Consider the following 22,747-nt stretch of genomic DNA (forward strand, 5'->3'; position numbering starts at 1 on the left):
CCCAAAAAAAAAAAATTGTACGCGTTTACAATCCAGGGCAAACCCATAATTTCTCATCATCTCCTTACTGGCAGCGTGTCAGCCAGCTCTGTCCCCTTGCATGAAGCCACATTCGCGTTCAAAGTGATACGGATTGGATGACTATAGCCATTTATCCCCAGCCCAAAATGCATCCTTTTTAGAGTGATGTCGGCTTCGAGAAGTATACCGTTGGTGATCTCGGACAATAGTCGAGATAGAGAGATTAGACGAGCCATGGATGAGAATTATACTCTCTTGGCATCTCTTGGCTAGTACCACCTTTACCTAGGCGTTCGTTTCGATGCAAGCGCTTTGTTGGACAAGAATAGATGATGGACCCCCAGCAGTGACTCCTTGGGCCTGGGATGCCTGTCACTGACCTTGTCCCTTTTTTTTTCCTCCATGCGGTCCATCCTGGGCCGGTAGTTGTGTCAGCTGCTGTTTTGTTTTCGGCCCATGTTCTTTCCCACAATACCACCACGCAATGGGCCTCTCCACAACACCGAAGCCCCAGTCATGTCAAAGGGGAATCCGGAATGCTCGTTCACTTAATAAGCTAGCTGTCCCGTTTCAGAGTCGTTGATGGCTTTCTGTTCACCCTCCCTTTTCCTATCAACGGCTCGGTTAATTATTGCCGTCATATTTCCCTTCACCCCTGTTCTCCCGTTGCTGGTCATATTTCCTTCGGCACCCTCCCCGGTTTTTTATTCCCCTTGTTCTCTTTATCTGGATCTCTTGGCATAGATCACGACGAGCAGTGCTCTTTCCCCATTATTGTATATATCTTTTTGTTTTTTTGTTTTTTTTTTTCTTCCCTCCTTTTATCAAACCCACCTGGTGTGGCAGTAATACTCGACAGACTCCTTCAAGATGCTGTCCATTATCAACTTGTTGTACCTGACACTGCTCGCCTCGGTCGTTTCGGCGGCGCCGGCAAACAACCAGAAGCGATCGATCCAGAAGCGGTCGTTCAAGGTCGAACGGGTACGGAACTTGAACTTCAAGGGACGCAATGGCCCTAGGGAGTTGATGAAGGCGTATGCCAAGTACAGCATGCCGGTGCCTCAGGGGCTCCTTGACGCCATCGCAGCTCAAGGCAAGTCCGACGTCAAGTTGCAGTCTGTTGGCGAGTCCAGGGTCAGTGCCCAGGGCGCTACAAACGGCACCAAGGGCGTTGGCTTGGTCACTGCAACGCCCGAGGCCGGTGACGTCGAGTACCTGTCTCCCGTCACCATTGGTGGACAGACGTTGAACCTGGACTTCGACACCGGTTCTTCGGATCTCTGGGTCTTCAGCACCATGCTTCCCCAGAACGTCCAGTCCGGCCACACCAACTTCGACCCGTCTAAGTCGACGACCTTTAAGCAGCAGCAGGGATCATCCTTCCAGATTCGCTATGGTGACGGGTCCGGAGCGTCTGGTATCGTCGGTACTGAGACCGTCGACATTGGCGGCGTCAGCGTCACCGGCCAGGCGGTCGAGATGGCCACGCAGGTCTCTGGTTCTTTCGTCCGCGACACGGCCAACAACGGTCTCGTCGGCCTCGCCTTCTCCCAGCTCAACACGGTCAAGCCGGTTCCGCAACAGACCTTTTTCGACAACGTCATGCCCAACCTGGCCGAGCCCCTGTTCACTGCTGATCTGCGCAAGAATGCCGTCGGCGCCTACGAGTTTGGCCGCATCGACACCAGCAAATTCACCGGCGAGATGAAGTTCATCCCGGTCAACACCACGCGCGGCTTCTGGCAGTTCTCGAGCGAGAAGTTCCAGGTTGGAAACGGACCGGTCAAGCAGGGCACCCGCGGTGGCCAGGCCATCGCCGACACCGGCACCACCCTGATCCTCGCCAACCCTACCACCGTCAACGGTTACTACAGCCAGGTTTCTGGCGCCGTCAACGACCAGCAGGTCGGTGGTATCACCATCCCTTGCGATGCTCAGCTGCCCGACTTGATGCTTGACGCCGGTGGTACCATGATCAAGGTCAAGGGCTCCGACATTGTCTTTGCTCAGGTCCAGGGTAACAGTAAGTGTGATCCTCTTGACTTGAATAATTCTGCTGAGAATCAAACAGATGCTAACATGACGACTCTTCTTTCTCTAGCTTGCTTCGGTGGCATGCAACCCACCACCTCAAGTCTGCAAATCTACGGCGACATTATGTTCAAGTCGCAGTTTGTTGTCTTCAATGGCGGCAACAAGACTTTGGGTTTCGCCGACCACGCATAGATAAAAAGGGGAGGGGGGGTTGGCTTTTGGAAATGAAGGAGGGTGTCACATTATGTATTACCATGTCACGCATGAATTTACCTTTACCGCTGCCTGCATCGTCGAGATTACTATTTATTTTTCTTCTTTGCTACTTTTGATGCATACATATCCCAGAGAGTGTCCTCTGCTGCCGCGCAATCGATATTCTTTTGATGTCTTACAGTTTCGAGTCTAGCATCTTCGTGACCATTGCATTTCAAGGAAAAAAAATGGTCGCAAGGTGGATATGCCAAGTGACGCACACGAACGTACACGTGCAGCCTGCATGAGTGGTAGGAGAGCCATATATTCAGGTAGGGTGCGCTATCTAGGCTAACGAGCGTGGCAGCGCTTTTATGGTGTGCACAGCGCTAATTAAGCTCCTTTGGTCATGTAATGCCAAAATCTATCTACTGCAACACACCCCCCAATTGATTTTGCGTAAGTAAGCAGAATCAACTGTTTATATAATTATATATAGCTTTTACGGCCAATATTTGTATATATTTATTTACGTAAATAAAGGAAATTTATAATGCTAATAAACGGTAGCGGTGCAACGCGCGCCGCAAACGGGTTTTGCCAGCCTTTAGCGTTTTTTATTATATTTAACGCAGGCGGTAAACCCTTTTTAATGGCGACGAATCCGTAGTATTATACCCCCTATTATATTAATAGCGATAATAATTTATAATAAAATTGGTAGGCGCACGGCGAATATATATTTCGTTCGCTTTTTTAAATCCGAATTTTAATTTTAAATTTTATTTTATGTTTAAATACCCAATTCGTAAGTAATCGTTTGCGTTTTATAATTTGCGTTTAACGATTTGCGCGCCTGTTAACGTCGATATTAATATTAGCAATAATAGTAATAATAATAAAAATAGGTTTTTTTCCGTTTGTTTTGGCGGGTTAAACTGCGCGCAAACCGCGTTATGCGTTAAATACCGGTTGGGCGCTGGTTAACGGGTATAATATAATATTTTTTTTTATTTTTATTAACGGGAATCGATTTGGTCGCGCCGAAAGGCGCGTACAATTGTAAATCCTTACCCGCGTTTTGGCGAATTTCCGAACGTGCGATTTAATTAACGCGTTCCCTATATATGTATAAACGAACTAATACCGCCGAGGCGTTGCAATTGTAACGCGTTTTTCAATTTTCCTAACGGGAAGTTAAAAATTAACGGGTATAATTTATATTACAATTTGTTTTATAATGTTAAATTAACGGTAAAATATAGGTTTTTTTTACCGTCGTTACCGGCGCCGTTTTTGTTTTTGCGGTTACCGATACGGCCCCCGCCGCTATCCCCGCCGAAGCGGTAATTTCCGAAGCGCAAACCGAGGAAATTATTACCGAAATATTAATAGTTGGGGGTCCTGCCGACCCTGCGCCCGCCCCCGCCGCTGTTTTTACCGTTGCCGAACCCGCCCCCGCGCCTGTTTAAACCGCCGCCCCTAAAGCCGTTTCCGGGCGTATTAAAAATGCGCGCGGCGTTAAAAACCCCGTAAATTGTTCTTAAACCGTATTTAGGAGCGTGGGGTAATATTAATTATATATACAAAAGCCGAAAGGTATAAAAAGGAGGAGGAGGGAGGAAACCGAAAAAAAGGAGGAGGATAAAAAGGATAACGATAACCGCCCCGTCCGTTCCGTAAATATTTCCCTTATTTTAAAACGTTTATTTATAAATAGCGTAAATTAACGTACGTGGTGTAATCGCGTCGTTTTCGCCCCCGCCGTATACGTCCAAACGATTTTGTAAATCGCCCGGTGCTATATTTCGGGTGTGCGAAAGCGTATTTGTCCGGAATTGCGACCGGTTTGTGCGTTAACCAACCCGACGTGCGTTTCCGTATTCGGGAAACGCGTTTACCGCGTTATTAAAACTGCCGAAATGGGTATACCTGCTTTTTTTTCCCAATTGGGGGATTTTTTAAACGCGCCGCGCGTAATTTGGACCAGGCGTTTTTTATATCGCCGCGTACCCCCGTTAAAAAGGTCCAATTTTTTCGGAACGTAATTACGTATTATTTCCGGGATTGGACCGAATTTTAAACGAAGAAATTGGCAATTTTTTAGGCGAAAAATATTCCTGCGTTAAAACCCGTAAAAGGGGTTTTTGGTGTTTTTTTTGCGCCGTAAAGCGTAGAGGAGGCGTTATTTCGTGGTATTTAGGTGGGATCGGGGTTAGTTATTATGGGTGGCGTGCCGGCGGTGGTGGGTGCGATTTTTAATGGTTAGCCTATTACGGGTATTTATTTTATATTATTTTTTAGCGGCGCTAACGCCGGTTATTAGGTTTTTTTATGGGTGGGTTTCGGCCTTAAATATTCGTTATTTTATATATTCGTTGTTTTTTGTCGTTGTTTTTTTTTTTTTTTTTTTTTTGGTAGGTTTAATACGCGTTATTTAATATTATATTTTTTACCGTGCTTCCGAATTCCCTTTTAAATTTTGCTAAACGTTATAAAGGTTTAAAAGTGTTTTAAAATGCTCGAATTTGGGGATCGATAACGATTTAGTAAATCCGTTTGCAAATATAAATTTTATTTTCAGGTAAATAACGTGGAAGTTTTTTTTGGCGTACTCCTATTTAAACCATATATTTTATATATTTATATGGCGCAGGTTGGTATTAATACGAAAATTTTTATTAACGATTAGGCGAATCGTTTGTTTATTATCGCAATATAAATTCCAGGGTTGGTTTAAATTTAGCTGTATTTTTTTAAAAATCCGTTTTAAAACTATAATTTTTTTAGCCGCTTTCGATAGTGCGTGTAATTTTATTTTTGTTGTAAACGTCGTTACCGTGGTTTACTTTACCGCCCTCCAGTTAATAGCTCCTCCGAATAATATTATTACGTATCCTTTTAAAAATTTCCTTGTATTTAAATCGTCGCCGAAGGATGCGTTATTTGCGAGTACAAAATGTTGATTTTGGTCGTTCGTTCCGTATTTAATTTTTAAAAATTTCGTGCTGTATAAATAAAGTAATATTTTTTTGGTTAAACGTTTGTAAAAAAAACTAGGATTGGTAAGGAATTTAAAAAATATTAATACTGCGTGCGCAACGTCCGGTTTAAATATAATTGCGGTATATAAAATAAACCCTACCATTTCCTGGTAAATTTTAATTTCGTTTGGAATTGCGGTCCTTTTATATTTTATTATAGGATTTTCTGGTAATGGCGTTGGCGGGTATTTTAAATTTTTTGTAAATTTAAAGCGTATGGCGATTTTTTCGATATACGAATCGTGCAATAAAATCGCTGTGCGTCGTTTTTTATTTCGCAATACGCGCATCCCAAAAAATTAGGAGAATTGCCCTTTCCGTAACTCGTATTTAGCTTTTAGGCCGTCGATAACCGTTTTACCGTTTCTGGCGTATTTTTCGGTATATAACACGATTATATCGTTTACGAAAAAAATTACGATAACCCTGTTTTGTGTAAATACGTATATGTATGGTTTATTACCAATTGGTTTAAATCCCAAACTTTGTAGCGTTTTTAGGAGTTTTTCGTACCAAAATTTGGGTAATTCCTTTATACCGTAAAACGTTTTTCGTAATTTAAGTACAGTATTTTTTTTCCCAAACTTTTTTGGTGCGGTGCAAAATACCGGTTTATTTAAATTGAGCGTTACGTTGAGGAAAACGTTATTTATATCGATTTGGATTATTTCGAGGTCGAAATGCGTTATTAAAGTTAATATTAGTTTAAAATTGCGTATTACTAATATCGCCGCGTAGGTGTTTTTAAACGTGTTAGGCGTTTATTAATTACTTTTTATTACGAACCGTGTTTTGTAGCGTTCGAGGTAACCGTTTTTGTCGAATTTATACGTAAATACCCATATAAGCGGTACGGGTTTTATGGTGCAGTTTAACCGAAGGGTTATTTCCCATATTTTTTTTTTTCGAGATTTATTTATTCCGTTTTCGCTGTTTTGAAAAACTGTTTTTTATCCGGGTGCGCCATAAGTTTTTTCCAGGTTTTAGGCGCAAGTATAAGGTCGTTTTTATACGGTTTAACCTTTTTATCCGGTTTTTTTTATTATATTACCGCCGCGATAATTTCGTACAGTGTTTTATAATTATAATTACCGCCCTCCAACGTGCTTTGTTAATTAGGTAGGAACGTTAATAAAAACGCTAACTATAATTAAAAATTTGGAACGAATATCCGGTTTTCGGTATATATTTGTTTTAAATAAATATTATTGTTTCCGTATACCACGTTTTTTCCCTTTAGGATAATCGCGTTTGCAAAATTTGTGTTATTATTATTGCCCCCGCGTTTTTTACGGGTTGTATTTCCTTTACCGCGTTGGCGTTATCCCTTTGTATTTGTTTTTAAAACCCTTATAATGGGTCGGGGCGTTTTCGAGGAGCGTTTAAATTTTATTATACGCGTTTAAGCGTTGGTTTGGGGTGCCGGCGCGGGTATAATATTTGGGGGTTATACGGATGTAACGGTAATATTCGTCGGGTTCGGGGGTTCGGATTGTGGTTCCGGTGTATTACCCCCGATAAAAAAGCGGTTAAATATAGGGTATTCCCGCGCCAATTCGTTTTTAATAACGATTGGTCCCACCGTTCGGGTGTTTTTTACCAGTTTCGGCGCACCCGGTTCCCTTATAGGGTCCGTGGGCGCACGCGGTAAAAATCCGTTATTATTTGGTATGCGTATACCGAATACGTAATTTTTTCCCGTTTTGGGCGTTATTATATTATTTTCCAAAGTTTTTAAATACGCTAATACCACCAACGTATATTTTATTGGTTCGTTAACCATTTATATCCTAGGCGGTTCCGGTTAGTTAACCGTTTTACCTGGGATCGGTCCGCCCAAATTTTTAAAAATGTCGTTTTTTACGATTTGTTCGCGGAAATGCATATTGCGGTGCTCCGTAGGTGTTTCCGCGCTCCGTTTTTGTGGTATTAATACGTTATTTAACCCCTAATTAAAAATAAAAACGTTTGGATTAAGTGCGAATAATAATTTATTTCGTAATAAACCTAATCGTTCGATTATTCCGTCCCCCAAAAATTCCAATGTTGGTTTGTGGATCCGGTTTATTAAAAGCTCGTATTCGTTATTAAGTTTACCGGTTTTTATCCTTTCCTTTTTTAGTCCCTGGTAAAAACGTGTTTCGTCGAATTGGACGTTGCGTAAAATGATAATTTTATCGAAAAAGGGTACCCAAATATGGTATATTTTAAAAGATTTATATTTAACCAGGTATTCCACGTGCGTTTTAAGGTTCGTTTTAAATATTACCCTGTTTTTTAATTTCGTTTTTACCGGGTTTAATACGTAAATTTTACACCCGTATACGTACGTACCAAACCAATTTGGGCGCAGGTTTTTATTTAATGTAATAAATAGTGCAGGTGTATACTATTTAAAAAACCTTTTAAACTATACTAATAGGATTTCGTTTGGGTTAAAACTTTTCCGGTTTATTAATGGATTTATATTAATAAAATAATTTGCGGTTATAATTATTTCCGGCCAAATGGAGGTAGGTAAATTGGCTGCCAAGCGTATTTTGAGCGCGCGTACAATTACCTCCTATCCCGAACGTTTTATTTGGCCGTTCGGTTTATATATATTAAAGGGAAGCGTTTTTATTTCGATCCCAAACTTTTTGCAATGTTTTTGGTAAAAAGTATATCCCGTGTGCGCTATTAAAATAGGTTCGTTATCGTGGAAAAATTTCGCAATTTGTAGGCCGTATTGGCGCGTTACCCATTGTTCGAAACCGAATATTGTTAATACGAGCTCTGTTTTCGTTTTTCCGGTAAGCGGAATGGTCGTTAAACGCCCCGAATATTCGTTTTTTAATAATAGCAAATACCGCATATTAGTGCCTGATTTTTTAAAGTGGAAAAGATTTAGGTGTATTGTATGGTAGGGTTTGTATGGTTCGCCTTTTGGGCGTTTCGATACTATTGTTTTATTATATATTTAAACGCACGTTTCGTATTCCAATATTTTTAATCTTTTAATTTTTACACCTTTAACCCGGTGGACCAACGTTTTAAACGCTTCCGGACCCAGGTGGCCGGTTTTCCAATACCAAATTAACGAATTATTTTTTTTTTCGTCGTATATTCCCGTGGAACTTTTTTGTAGAGTTTTAATAATTTTTATCCAACCGTTTATAACCGTTAAAAAAACAATGCCTGCAAAAAATATTTGTACGGTAGGGGTAACGCGCAAATAGTAAACAGGCTTATATTATAAAAAAATTACGTTATTACGTCGTTGCAAACCGCATAATACCAGATTGTCCTTTATATTCCCCAGGCGCAAAGTGCAATCCCAGCCGTTATACCATACGTTTTTATCCTTTAAACGCGTTTTTGACACGATATTAACGTAAAAATTGGGTACGTACGTTACGTTAACGAGTTTTAGCGTCCGTCCTCCGTTTAGCACGTTTTATATAATACGCGTACCAAACGCGGTGATTTTAAATTGTTAAATACCGCATATAACGAATTGCGGATCCGTGTTTATAGGTTTACGGATAAAACCCGGGTCCAGGCGTTTTTTAACGTTTATTAAATATATAAAGCAGCAATTATCGAACAAAATATTATTATAATATAGGTTGTGGGAGGTGTTTATGGACGTAAATGCGCTGGTTTTTTCGTTGTAACGTGTTTAAAAGTATGTGAGGTCGTTGGATTCGTTAAAAATGGTTAAACAGGCCGCCGAAATAGTGGGCGGTCCCCCCTGTTTTTTAAATTGCGGTGCTTTTTTCGTCCCTCCGTTCGTGGTAAATTTTAATTCGGTAATTATATTTTTTTAAATTAGTAATTCGCGGATAAAAGACCAGCGGTCCTTTTTGAATTCGGCGCAAATTTTTTTGCAATTTTCGGCTAAATAGGGGCCACGTATACGGATTTTAAAGTTTTTTCCTGTTACCGCGTATACCAATTTTTCGCATAAATTTGGTAACCAAAAATAATTATAACCACAAGGATATTTGTTCCGTGGATTTCCCCTGTTTTTACTTTTATTAAAAGCGTGGTTTAAACTTTTATTTTGCTCCTTAACGGATCCGCCAAATATCGTATAAAATTTAGCGAAATTGCGCCCACCCCCTATTAAGGGGTCGGTGGTATCGTTGTAAAAAACGCTCCTAAATTATTTGAAAATATATTTAAAGGTAATTGTATAATCCGGTTTATTTAATTCGTTCCGAACGTTTATGGCCCAAAAAGGTTAAAAACGTTTTCCTATTTCGATAAAATTTTTAATCGTTGAATTTTTTTTAAAATCGGTTATTTTGTAATTCCGGGTTTTTTTGTAGGTTAAATCGTAAATTTTAAACCAATTCGTTTTATTATTTATCGTGCGCGTTAAAACTAGGGCTAACCTATAGTTTTTAATTGCCTGTTTTTTAGCGTGCGCTAAAAAAAGTGCGAATTTTTCCTGAAACGTTTTAATTATTTTTTTAAACGTGTTCCAGCCGTTGCGTTAAACGGTAAAGAGCGCCGTATTAAAATACGTTGGGTTTATATTTTTTGTAATTTATTGCAGGAAAATATTAATTTTTCGGAATTGTTCGTTTATATAATCTTTTTGTAATTCCTGCGTTTCGCGTGCTTTATTTACCGCGCGTTTTATTTCGGAGGGCGTAAAGTTGTTAAATATAACAGGCTTTTTTAGGTTTTTAGGAATAGGTTTATTTATATTTGCAAACGATTTGGCGATTTGGTTTATTTTGCGTTTGGCCTTAGGCGGGTTCAAATCCCAAATTCGTAAATTTATATGGTAATCGTCGAATCGGGAACGTTTAAGCGATTTTGTAACGTTTTCGGTAAATTTTTTAAATATTGGGAGTTTTTCGTCGGTTTGTTGGTTTGGATTAACCAGTTTCCAAATGCGTAGTATTTTTGCATTTTGGCGGTAAATTTTGAACCATTTAGGCCATTGGGCGCGTGAATTGAGCGTTGCTGGCGATTTTTGGAGTTTTTCGGTCGTAAATATGGTGTGCGGTAAGGAGAGAGAAAAATAAAATAGACGTTATTCGTGTTAATATATAATTATAATTTGCGTAAAGTAGAGACTTTTATAGTTTACAGCTGTACCGGGTTTATAATTGACGCACACGAACGTATACGTGCAGTTTGCATGAGTGGTAGGAGAGCTATGTATTTAAGTAGGGTGCGCTATTTAGGTTAACGAGCGTGGCAGCGCTTTTATGGTGTGTATAGCGCTGACTAAGCTCCTCTGGTCATGTGATGCCAAGATCTATCTACTGCAACACCAAGCCCTCACATGGTGGTTTTCTTTCAAGATCCCGGTTCGTCGTCCTCGTCAAACGCCGACACGAGAAATTCGATGCAACTTTGCACCTTTTTACCGATCGACCTGCCTAATCCAGGGTAGCAGTGGGGATTCCACCCTCTACAATACGAAATAATGCACTTTCAACCCCAGCATATTGACATTCGACAAGCCGTGCAACAAAAAAAAAAGGGGGGGGGGGAAGAAACAATGCCCGCTCGTGGGGATAAAGGACGGGTGCTCCCGCCGCCCTGCGGACCATTGCAGTGATGCTAACCACCGCGCTACAATATCGGCAACATGAAGGTCACTGGGATCGTTCTTGCGCTCGGCGCGTTGGCCAGCGCTGGCAGGTCATTCCGCCGCGACGACGGCGCGGGGGCAGCATCAAACGACACTCTTGGGTCGATTGCGCCCAAGAAGTTCATCGTCGAGGTCGGCCAAGGCTCCAACAAGGATGAGCTGATCCGGGACATTGAGAACAAGCCCGGGTGCCGCGTCACCAAGGTGTTTGACTCTGACGTCTTCCGCGCCATCTCGGTGGAGTCCGACAGCGTCAACACGGACGAGCTGCAGTCGCTGGCCTCGGTCGCAAAAGTGTGGCACGCCACCCGCGTTCAGCTGCCGCCCGTGATCGAGGGCAAGAGCTTCTCGGATGACGCCGCGGCGCCAGAGTACTTCATCCACGACATGACCGGCGTCGACAAGGTGCAGGCGCAGGGCATCCTCGGCAAGGGCGTCAAGGTGGGCGTGGTGGACACGGGAGTCGACTACACGCACCCCAACCTCGGCGGCTGTTTCGGAAAGGGCTGCAAGGTCGAGGGCGGCTACGATTTCGTCGGCGACAGCTACTGGCCCTTTCCCGGCAACACCAAGATGCCCGACGACGATCCTCAAGACGCCCAGGGTCACGGTACCCACGTCGCCGGCATCATCGCGGGTAAGAGCGACAAGCTCAAGGGCGTGGCGCCCGACGCGACCATCTACTCGTACAAGGTCTTTGGCTTTGGCGGCACCGACGAGGAGACCATCATCGAGGCGTTCATCCGGGCCTACGAGGATGGCATGGACATCATCTCGGCCAGCGTCGGCAGCGACGGCGGCTGGGCCGAGACCGCCTGGGCCGAAGTCTCCAGGCGGATCGTGAACGAGGGTATCGTGGTGGTGATTGCTGCAGGCAACTCGGGCGAGCTGGGGCCTTGGGCCATGAGCTCGGGTGCCTCCTCGCCGGATGCTCTGGCGGTCGCCTCGATAGATGCCTCGATGGGGAGGGGACGTCCTTGGGCAGCGACCTTCAACCTGGATGGACACTCCAACAGGACCATCCTTGCCTACAGGGCCGACATAGCCCTGTTTCCTGCCACGGTCGTCGGCGTCCCGATCGTGCCGCTGACCCTCAACACGAGCGTCCAGAACGATGCGTGTCAGTCGCTGCCCGAAAACCTCAACCTGACGGACGTGATCCCCCTGGTCCGCCTCGGTGGCTGCCAGGACTGGGTCAAGGAGGGCAACCTCAACCAGCGCGGCGCCAAGTACGTCCTCATGTACATGGAAGACGGCACCATCGCCAGCTTCTCCGGGCAGGGATGGGCACAGAGCTCCAAGGCCATGATCACCAAGGCGGCGGGCGAGGCCATCGTCAAGACCGTCATGGCGGGCGGCAACGTCACGGCCGACTTTTCCATCGACACCAACACCAACTACGTCGGCATCTACAACTCGGCCGGCGGCAAGCCGTCGACTTTTACGTCTTGGGGCCCCACGTACGACCTGTCGCTCAAGCCCGACATCGCAGCGCCCGGGGGTCGCATCCTGTCGACGTACCGCGGCGGCGGCTTCCGCGAGGTCAGCGGCACCAGCCAGGCCACGCCTTACGTCTCGGGCGTGGCGGCGCTCTACATCTCCAAGTACGGCGGCCGCAGCGTGCACGGCAAGGGTTTCGCGCGGCAGCTCCAGGCCCGCATAATGAACACGGGCAAGACGGTGGAGTTTGGCGACGGCACGGAGAAGGACTTTGGGTTCTGGGCTCCGCCGATCCAGGTGGGCACCGGCATGATCGACGCGGTGGCGGTGCTCAACTACACGACGGACATGTCGTTTGCCAAGTTCAACCTCAACGACACGCACCACTTTAGCCGCTACCACTCGGTGGAGATCACCAACAACGGCAAGGAGAGCGTCGAGTACACGTTTGCGGTGCAGGACGCGGCTGGGTTTGAGAGCCAGTTCACCGACGCGTCCGAGGCCAGCTACGCGCCCCGCATCAAGGACTTTGTCGAGCTGGTGCCCATCAAGATCGTGCCCGAGGTCAGCCTGCCGCAGGGCAAGTTCGTGCTGGCGCCCGGGCAGACGCGCAAGGCGCAGTTCAACTTCAAGGCGCCCGAGGGGCAGAACGCCGCGCGCCTGCCCATCTACAGCGGCAAGGTGCTGATCACAGGCAGCAACGGCGACAGGCTGTCGGCGCCGTACTTTGGCGTGGCGGCGGACCTGAAGCGCAACATCCCCGACATGTGGTACACGCAGAACGGCTTCCCGCAGGTCGTGGCGTCGGCCAACGGCACGCTGATCAAGGACAAGCCCACCTTTGGCTTCAACCTGTCGCTGGCGGCGCAGGACTTCCCGCACCTGCGAACCGTGCTGCGGTACGGCACACGCGAGCTGCGCTGGGACATATTCTCGGTCGACTACACGGAGCGCGACTGGGTCTACCCTCCGGTGCCGGGGCTCAACAAGTTCGTCGGCGCCGCCACGAGCTTCGACTACTCCAACAGCATCTACCAGAGCATCTTTGACCCGGCCACCCAGGACGCCAACGACACCTTCCCCTTCCCCGTCCACAACGTCGGCCGCGACGCGCCGTTCCAGGCCCTCTGGCTGGGCAAGCTGGCCAACGGCACCCAGATCGCGCCGGGCAAGTATCAGATGCGGGTTGCGGCCCTGGCGCCGTTTGGAAACCCGCGCGCGGCGGACAACTGGCACGTGTGGAAGGTGCCTGTGTTTGAGGTGCTGGAGAAGAAACTACAGTAGTTTGAATAATGTGTTTAGGTGCCAATTTGGCATTAGTCAGCTTTTACGCGAGTAATCTACTTCTGGAATATAATAATACATCATCTACCTTGTAACAAGCAAGCAAGCATGGCATGCCTCGGTCAGTGAACATGTTGGTAAGCAGGTAGGCGAGCAGCTGCATGTAAAAAAAAAAAAAAAGAGAGAAAAAAAAAAAAGAGACCGCTAGGCAAGTCAAGGTCATTACTGTACCAGCCTGGCAGACTGGCAAATCACCGGCCTGGGTTGATGCCAACACCTGATAGCCTCTTCACTTCAAAGCTCAAAGACATGAACAGGCAACGCCAGAAGCAAGGGATGCCGTCACCGATGCTCCAAAGGCAGTCGGTCAAAGCCTCACGTGTACATGGGGTATTTCCTCGGTACCAAAACTTGTTACCGACTGACGTTTCTTTATTCCAATGATCTCTGGATGCTACGCTAACCCCGCGAGCTCGATGCAATACCGCCATTCTTTTTGCCATACAGTCCATCGAGTCAAGGGCTGGGAATAAAAAAATAGACGAGGCAGAATTTTTTGAGCCAAGAACAATTGCATTGTGGCATGTGAAGATGGGCAGGACAGTTTAATCATGCTCTTTGTTTTTTTTTTTTCTCTCTTCTTTTTCATCCCAAATGCCTCGTCTCTTCACACAAAAAAAAAGGTACCCGACCAACATGATATGCAGCACGTTGTACTGATGCAGGACACCTTGCGTATAGGTGTCGGAATTGAGTTTGCGTTCCAGCGAGCTAAAGCTACTCGTAGCCCGGTCTTGAAAACATTGTGGTATCGTTGGTGAAAGTGGCAACTTGCGGGGTAACACGGATCGCAGGTCTGGGCAAAACAAAGACAGTATGCAAACATGTCACGACTTATTTTTTTTGCTTGATTTGATTTGCTCAAAAATGCCTCCCAATTGCTTCCGTGTGCTTTTTAGGTAATGCGTGCTTCGGGTCAGGCACGACGGCCCGGTTGGGGCCCAGGGCTCAATGGCTCGGCGGACGCATCTTGTGGCTCCGGGATATGGAAGAATTTCCATTTTCGGCCAGATGCAACCAACAATGGCGTATTTCGTCGTGGGGATCGAAAAGGAGAGGCCGGCAGAACAAAATGAAATGAATGAATGAATGAATGAGGGGGAGAATGGCAAAGAAAAAGAAGAGTGAAAGGGCCCGCATGCAACACTCCTAGCCAAGATCCAATTTGCATTTTATGACCTATCTACCTCCCGCTTAGGGTAGCCATATCGTCCCGCCCACTCAATAATTCTTTGGTCACTGCAAATACGATGCAAAAAAGTAGGAACAGAATGGCGCATCAGTGGACTTGGGAGGGCCATTTTGAACCACGGATGGACCAAGTTGGGATCCTTGGTGCCAAGAGGGAAGAAACAAATACCAGAATTAAAACCAAAGGCAAACAACATGCCGGTTGTTCTTCGGTTTTCTTGACCATCCATCCAATCGAGACCGAGTGCCAACGCGGTCGAGATTCCCCCAGATGACTTTGATAGATGGATGCCATGCTGATCAGGGCAGTCTGCTTCCGAGCTTGGTGCAGACGCCACATAATAAAAATACCTTGATTTACAGTGTGCTTTTCTATGAGGAGGACTTTTTCAGATTCTAGTCAGGTCTCCATGTCGTGTCCTGTTTTCTTCCTTATTTAAACACCCCCCAACCGCAACTCCCCCCCTCCTCCTTCGTCCGGACGTCGGTTCTGTTTGCCAGTCGCCCTGGATTCCCCCCATCGAAATTGGATTCGTCCGATCCAGCAGCTGCTTGTGGGCGTTCCTCTCGAGAGAGTTTACTTTTCTCCTCTCGAACCAAAAGCCTTCATCGTGTGGTAAATGTGAGTGTTGGCCATGAGATAACTTTCTATTTTGCTCCGGAAGTTTTTTCTATTCTCGTCACAAACATTTCCCGTCCCAACAATAAAGCAAAAAGCTGACAAAAGAGTGAAAAACCCCCACCCCCCCAAAATGATCAGTTACGTCAACACACACGCACGCACACACACACCGTCACCACCGCCACCCCACCCCTTGAACCATGGCCTCGCGCCTAGCGGCCGGCCTGCGGATGCTGGCGCTCGCCGGCACCGCCACGGCCGTCCTGACATGGGACGAAGCGTACGCCAAGGCGAACGCGGCGCTGGCCCGGATCACGCAGCAGGACAAGGTCAACATCGTGTCGGGGATCGGGTGGGACAAGGGCCCCTGCGTCGGCAATACGGCGCCCGTCTCGGCCATCAACTACCCGCAGCTGTGTCTGCAGGACGGGCCGACGGGGGTGCGGTTCGGGACGGGCGTCACGGCTTTTACGCCCGGCATCCAGGCGGCGTCGACCTGGGACGTCGAGCTGATGCGGCAGCGCGGTCAGTTCCAGGCCGAGGAGCAGAGGGGCTGCGGAGTGCACGTTATGCTGACCCCGGTCGCGGGCGCGCTCGGCAAGATCCCCGAGGGCGGCAGGAACTGGGAGGGCTTCGGCGTCGACCCTTACCTGGTCGGCATCGCCATGGAGGTCACGATCAAGGGCCAGCAGAGCGTCGGCGTCCAGGCCACGGCCAAGCACTACCTTCTCAACGAGCAGGAGTTGAACAGGGAGACGATGAGCTCAAACGTCGACGACAGGACTCTGCACGAGCTGTACCTTTGGCCCTTTGCTGACGCGGTCCGAGCCGACGTCGCCTCGGTCATGTGCTCGTACAACAAGATCAACGGAAGCTGGGCCTGTGAGAACGAGCACGCTATGCAAAAGCTGCTCAAGGACGAGCTCGGCTTCAAGGGATACGTCATGGTAAGAACTCGTCCACAACCTTTACTACTGTCTGGCCCCACCCATTCATTTGTGATTTTAAATTAAAATCCAACACATGCTCATCCACGCCCAGTCCGACTGGAACGCTCAACATACCACCACGGGATCCGCCAACGCCGGCATGGACATGACGATGCCGGGGTCCGACTTCAACGGCGGCAACGTCCTCTGGGGCCCGCAGCTCACCACGGCCGTCAACAACAACCAGGTCGCCCGCAGCCGCCTGGACGACATGGCCCGGCGCGTCCTCGCCGCCTGGTACCTGACCGAGCAGGACAAGGGCTACCCGGCCACCAACATTCGCGCCAACGTCCAGGGCAACCACAAGGAGAACGTGCGCGCCGTGGCGAGAGACGGCATCGTGCTGCTCAAGAACGACGCCGGCGCCCTGCCGTTCAAGGCCCCGCGCCGCCTCGCCATTGTTGGATCCGCCGCCGTGGCCAACCCGCGCGGTATCAACTCTTGTGTCGATAGGGGCTGCAACGAGGGCGCGTTGGGGATGGGCTGGTGAGTGTTTGCTTTCCCTCTCTCTCTCTCTTTCTCTTAATTTTCCAGACACGTGAACAATCTCTAGGGGGCATTTGGAAAAAAACTGACAAGACCTGTTTTTTTCTTTTTTTTTTTTTTTTTTTTTCTCGTCAGGGGTTCCGGCACCACAAACTACCCATACTTCTCCGCGCCAGCCGACGCCATCCGGGCCCGGGCTCAGCAGGACGGCGCCACCGTCAGCCTCAGCGCGAGCGACAGCACCGCCAACGTAGCCGACACGGTGCGCGACGCCGACGCCGCCATCGTGTTCCTGACCAGCAACTCGGGCGAGGGTTACCTGGTGGTCGACAACATCAGGGGCGACCGCAACGACCTGAACCCGCTACACAACGGCAACCAGCTCGTCCAGGCCGTGGCGCAGGCCAACAAGAACGTCATCGTGGTCGTGCACAGCGTGGGGCCCCTCATCCTCGAGACCATCCTCAACACCCCCGGCGTGACGGCCGTGGTCTGGGCCGGCCTGCCGGGGCAGGAGAGCGGCAACGCGCTCGTCGACGTGCTGTACGGCTCCGTCAGCCCGAGCGGAAAGCTGCCCTACACCATCGCTCGGCAGGCGGGCGACTATGGCACCGCGGTGGCCAGGGGAGACGACAACTTTTCCGAGGGCTTGTTTGTCGACTACAGACACTTTGACAGGGCCAACATCCAGCCCAGGTTCGAGTTTGGCTACGGACTCTGTAAGCTGCATTACTTCCGCGCCTATTGAAAAGCCGTCACGCCATGGACACTCCCCAAAAAAGAACAAAAAAAAAAGAAAAGCTAACCAACAACCCCCCGCCCAACAACAGCATACACAAACTTCACCTACAGCAACATCAAAGTCGCCAGCACCGCCCGCTCGGGCCCAGCAACGGGGCCAGTCGTCCCAGGCGGCCGCGCCGACCTCTGGGAGACGGTGGCGACGGTGACGGCGACAGTGACCAATTCGGGGCCCGTGACGGGCGCCGAGGTGGCGCAGCTGTACGTGTCGTACCCGACCTCGGGCGGGGCGCCGGCGACGCCGCCCCGGCAGCTGCGCGGCTTCGCCAAGCTCAAGCTCGCGCCCGGCGCCAGCGGCACCGCGACCTTCAACATCCGCCGCAGGGATCTGAGCTACTGGCACGTCGGGCAGCAGAACTGGGTCGTGCCGGCCGGCGCGTTTGGCGTCGACGTCGGCGCCAGCAGCAGGGATCTGAGGCTCAAGGGGAGCATTAGCGTGGCTTGAATCTTTGGCTGGTTGTGTACATATGCCGGGACTGCGAGGGGGGGTTAGCTGTCAGTGGGAGCAGGTTTTGTTATGGTGCCTTGTCTGCTTTTTTTCAAGATCCCTGTGTTTATGGACGTCTGTTCAAAAGATGCAAAGAGAACAAAAAACAATTGTCATGACTTCTATTAGGAACCAAAGCAGGGTATCTACAACGATAAAAGCCCATCCCAAACATATTATGCCCCATTAAATAATATCATATCNATTATTTCCTCCAAACATCGTCCACAAGAGCAACCAATCCTCCTAGCACAAAAAGCCAAGAATCAAATCATCTACTCCGCAGCCGGACAAAGATCATAGTTGCCAGCCGCGTTGTTGCCCCACCACTGGGGGAAAGGCTTCACGGCGCCGCCGGCGCCAAAGACGGCAAACGACAGGATGAAGAGGGCCAGCAGGCTGCCGCCGTCAAAGGCGCCCGTGACCAGGTACGAGTAGTCCTTGAAGATGCGGGGGCGGTAGTTGCGCAGGTAGAACTGGATGAAGAAGCCCGAGATGACCTGGCTGAACAGCACGCAGGTCTGCGACGCGTTGTAGGGGATGTAGCCCGCGTACTGGATGAGCTGCGGCATGTTGATGTCTAGGAGGTCGAAGCGCCCGATTTTGGGTTTGAACTGTGGTTTTTTTTTTCTCTAGTCGTCAGCGGGTGATGGATGGCAAAGCATGGTGCAGACTGTCCCAGAGCGGGCGAAACAGGTGGTGGTTCTTACGTGGTAGACGATGCGGTGAGCAACGACAATGGCAGCGCCAATCCCCAATCCCACGGGAACAAGCCTGTATTTTTTCCCAGGTCAGCAAACGGTGGATGATCGACAGTGAATGCATCGGTGGCAGGGACACGAATCCCAATACAGGATAATATTAATGGTCATCAGCGAAAAAAAAAAAAAAAAAAAAAAAAGAAAAAAAGCAGATACACCACATCGCCACTTACCAATATCTACCACCAGCCTTGTAGAGGTAGCTTGCCAACGCCCAGGAAGTAGCGTTGGTGTTGTACGACTGGATGGTCGCACCACTCCACGCGGCATCGCCATTGCCGTCGACGAGAAGATCCTTGTTTCCAGTAACGATCGAGATCATGACCGCATAATTGATAAAGCCTCTGTGGGGCTGCCAGTTAGTATCAGGATCTAGTGTGCGGGTTCTTTGGAGAGGGGTCTCACCCGAGAATCGTGCCGTAAATCTGAGTCAAGAACATTATACGAGGCGGGATCTTGACTATTCCGCGGTGAAGGTGGCGTCAGCTTTCCTATACTTTGCAAGAGACAAAAAAAAAGTGAATCAAAAAAAAAAAGGGGAAAGAAAAACTCACGATATTCGCCCATCTTCAAATCATTGGAGAGGTTGAGCGTGCACAGGATAACATTGTGGCTAAAGGCGGCGAAATACATGTTTGCGATTGGGCGTTCAGGAAGAACGAGTCCAGCAATCTAGTAGAGGAGCGTCGCTATGATTAGTGGCCATTCTGCACATATTTTGTAGCCAGCCAGCCAGCAAGCCAGCAAACCCAACAGGAAGCGTTTTGAGATGGAAAACTCACCATCTTGGAAAGATTGTTGGTAGCAATGCCGTTTCCGTAGCGGGAATAAAGCAGGGTGGACTGTTATATCATGTGTCGTCAGAACCCGCTGCGCATCCATTTCTTTTTGTCCAAATGCTGGCAGACAAGACTTACAAATGGCGCTATGAGAGTTCCAAGGAGCAGCGAGACGACATAGGCTAGATTTGGTCCATATAGTTAGTGTTTGAAGCCCCACGTACGAGTCTGTTCAAAATACTAAAATGCTCGAGGTTCTGTCCACAACACATTGCACGTACCCCACGCCGGAAGAGTTATGTCCTATAACCCAATCGTCAGCAGTGAAATTTAGTTGTGCATTGAATGCACTCAATCGGGTCGAGCTCACCTGTGTCGTGACAACAATGAGACCGAGCACAAAGCTGCCAGCAAGGACAATCATGAACCACCACCACGGGGTCTCCTTGTAGTTCTTTGCCATCTGGACGTGGTGGGGGTCGTCGAATCTGCCCTCCCTTGCGCTGCGGTACGTTTTCTTGATGTCTCCGCCCCAGAACAGGAAGCAGTGCGTGATGAGGGCGCCAATCTAAAAGAGAAAGAAAAAAAGTACCAGGAATTGAGGTTAGACTCTACTTGCTGGTGGTATTTGAGGGTATCATGCCCTAGGACTCTTCTCTTTTTTTGGTGTCATGGAGCAAAAGAAAACGTACAGCAGCGTTGGCCATAAACATGCCGTAGGCAAATGTGCCCGAAAGCATGGGAAGGCCATACTTGGCGAGAGCAGTGTGGTCGAGAATGCCACCAGCAAAGACCTTGGACAAAATATGTGATTAGCCGGAGCAAAAGAAAAAAAAAGCATCTGAGGACAGTGATGCGCCTTACCTTGGAAGTTGGATACGAGCCACCACCCTCGGACCTCAGTTTGGTGGACATAAAGGGCTGCGATTTGGCGTCCCACTGGTTGGTGTAGTATATACCCAGCATGGCCAAGAAGCAAATAAAGTATCCAACTGCCGTGTGGGCCTGCAGCGTAAGTGGCAGAGATGTGTTGAATGAGGTTATCTGCCAGAAAAAGAAGTCAGTATTATTTTTTCTGCTTGGCCTTGGTATTATATTGAGGTGATCCATACGTATTGCCAGTCGAACGAAAGCGAAAATAGCCCAAGTCCCTCATTATTCAGGGACCCTCCAAACAGACGGGTGAGAGTAGCGCCCGTTGCCCCAGTCGCATTCATCGAGGCGAGACAAGGGATGGAGACGGCGTTCAGCCAAGGCCAGATGTAGGCAGGGAAGAACTCGTAAATGAACATGCCGACGAATGCCATCCAAAAGTATCTGATGGGTTTGGACGATTTGATCTCTTGCCAGTGAAGACCCTGTACAGGTAGGTGTCAGGTCAGTGTCAGTGTCAGTGTCGGTTTCCACACGGGGATTTGACGTCTAATAACAAAAAGAAAAGAAAAGAAAAACAAGCGGTATATGGTTGATAGGTCGGCTTGCTTACCTGAAGGGTCTTGACCGTCGGCAGGGTGCTCCAGTAGACGGCGTCGACATGCCAGACAGTAACGGGTCGCAGGATGCCGCAGAGTCCGTAGCCGAACAGGCCAATCGAGATGACAGTCAAGACGACGGTGGTCGCGCTCAAAGGCAGATCATAAAAGAGCAGCTGGGCTGAGAAGACGGTGCTGCTGGTCGCCGCGTTGGAGGCGGCCGTCGCCGTGATTGCACAGATTGCGTGCTCCTTGAGGCCCCATTCTCCGTGGTTGAAGAAGGACACAATCCTGATCCAGAGCGGGACGTTTCCCTCGCCGCCTTTGGACCTCCAACGAGCCTCGAGCCGGTCACCACGGGGGAGAAATTTGGCCCACCCTTGGCCGAGGAAGTAGGCGATGAGCACAATGAAGGTACCTGATGGTAAAAGTCTATGGGGTTAGATCAGATTCTCTAGAGTTTGGCAAAAGATAGAGCAGGGTTTGGTGAGGAAATAAAAATGGGCTGCGGAGCTTTGGCTACCTTGGATCGTAACAAGAGTGGGTTTGAACTGTCGTCGCAAAGCGCATCTTAGCATTCGTGATATCGCACATAGCAAGAACCACATAGCCTCCAAACAGCAAGACAAGACAAGACAAGACGACGAACCTGGTAGATCTGGTTCATCACAGCCTGGAACCCCGACAGACCCGTTGCGAGAAGCATGCTCCGAAAAGTCAGAGACGGATCGGCATCGTCGCGCAGGGGCAGCAGGTGCTTGGCCACGTCGGTGCCGCTGACAATGATGGCGTCAGGGTCGCTTTCGCTGCCCTTGCCGTTGTCGCTTTCCTCGGCGGACCTGGAGGGTTGAATCTCGCCCTTCTCGGTGCTGTCGGTCATAGCAATCACGTCCGACTTGTCCTGACCCAGCTTCTCGTTGATGGCATCGTGAGCAGGAGCCGAGACGGCCTTGCCGCTGACCGGGTCGAGAGCGGCGCCGACGATGGTGTCGCCAAAGGGCTGTGAAGACGCCATTTCCCTCCCCTTTTGCGCTTTGCCTGGCTTGGCTAAACTGCGGGTTGGAAAATGGAAAGAAAAAAAAAAAAAAAAAAAAAAAAAAAAACTATGTCGAGGATGGCGATGCAGTCAAGCTTTTTTGCCAAGGGTGCAGGTGGCGTCTCCAGACATGATAAGCTTCTCGCCGACATGCGAGGTCTGGGAGATGTGGGAGAAGCTCGGCTCGCTTTGAGCGTACCACGTCACATTTGACATGGGTAGCCCCGGTGGCGGGATCCCAACTTCGATCGCATGGTCAAGGGGGCAGGTCAAGTTGGGTGATAACGCCTTTTGCAGGGTTCCATTGATATCTTGCCGCGGGGGGGCCGTTTTCTAGAAGGCCGTTGGTTTAAGCATCAGGCTAAAGTGAGAGAAGAAGAGAGAGAGAGAAAAAAAAAAAAAAAAAAAAAAGCTCATCTATTTTTGCGCTGCTACTTCTGTCAGTT

General features: G+C 48.6%; 5 protein-coding genes across 5 annotated transcripts; 3 read left to right on the top strand and 2 right to left on the bottom strand.

Moving 5' to 3' along the window:
* Nucleotides 1–891: 891 nt before the first annotated feature.
* PpBr36_04123 (uncharacterized protein) lies at nucleotides 892–2,250 on the top strand (the record flags this gene model as incomplete). Its single annotated transcript, XM_029891288.1, has 2 exons — nucleotides 892–2,047; nucleotides 2,126–2,250. The coding sequence occupies 2 exons, from the start codon at nucleotides 892–894 to the stop codon at nucleotides 2,248–2,250; spliced, it is 1,281 nt and encodes a 426-aa protein (XP_029749024.1).
* An 8,640-nt stretch (nucleotides 2,251–10,890) lies between these two features.
* PpBr36_04124 (uncharacterized protein) lies at nucleotides 10,891–13,617 on the top strand (the record flags this gene model as incomplete). The annotated part of the gene is made up of 1 exon (XM_029891289.1): nucleotides 10,891–13,617. The coding sequence occupies one exon, from the start codon at nucleotides 10,891–10,893 to the stop codon at nucleotides 13,615–13,617; it is 2,727 nt and encodes a 908-aa protein (XP_029749027.1).
* PpBr36_04125 (uncharacterized protein) lies at nucleotides 10,978–13,928 on the bottom strand (the record flags this gene model as incomplete). The annotated part of the gene is made up of 2 exons (XM_029891290.1): nucleotides 10,978–13,582; nucleotides 13,873–13,928. 2 exons carry the CDS (start codon nucleotides 13,926–13,928, stop codon nucleotides 10,978–10,980), a joined length of 2,661 nt encoding a protein of 886 aa, XP_029749026.1.
* Nucleotides 13,929–15,690: 1,762 nt separating this feature from the next.
* PpBr36_04126 (uncharacterized protein) lies at nucleotides 15,691–18,211 on the top strand (the record flags this gene model as incomplete). The annotated part of the gene is made up of 4 exons (XM_029891291.1): nucleotides 15,691–16,437; nucleotides 16,532–16,965; nucleotides 17,101–17,684; nucleotides 17,796–18,211. 4 exons carry the CDS (start codon nucleotides 15,691–15,693, stop codon nucleotides 18,209–18,211), a joined length of 2,181 nt encoding a protein of 726 aa, XP_029749736.1.
* Nucleotides 18,212–18,528: 317 nt separating this feature from the next.
* Nucleotides 18,529–22,280, bottom strand: PpBr36_04127 (uncharacterized protein; the record flags this gene model as incomplete). Its single annotated transcript, XM_029891292.1, has 15 exons — nucleotides 18,529–18,867; nucleotides 18,964–19,027; nucleotides 19,188–19,358; nucleotides 19,420–19,474; nucleotides 19,569–19,686; nucleotides 19,797–19,856; nucleotides 19,932–19,975; nucleotides 20,075–20,096; nucleotides 20,164–20,361; nucleotides 20,486–20,587; nucleotides 20,658–20,837; nucleotides 20,906–21,151; nucleotides 21,280–21,683; nucleotides 21,789–21,816; nucleotides 21,915–22,280. 15 exons carry the CDS (start codon nucleotides 22,278–22,280, stop codon nucleotides 18,529–18,531), a joined length of 2,397 nt encoding a protein of 798 aa, XP_029749735.1.
* Nucleotides 22,281–22,747: the final 467 nt, after the last annotated feature.

The sequence above is a fragment of the Pyricularia pennisetigena genome, chromosome 6 (assembly GCF_004337985.1).
Source record: "Pyricularia pennisetigena strain Br36 chromosome 6, whole genome shotgun sequence".
Classification (NCBI taxonomy): Eukaryota; Fungi; Ascomycota; class Sordariomycetes; order Magnaporthales; family Pyriculariaceae; genus Pyricularia; species Pyricularia pennisetigena.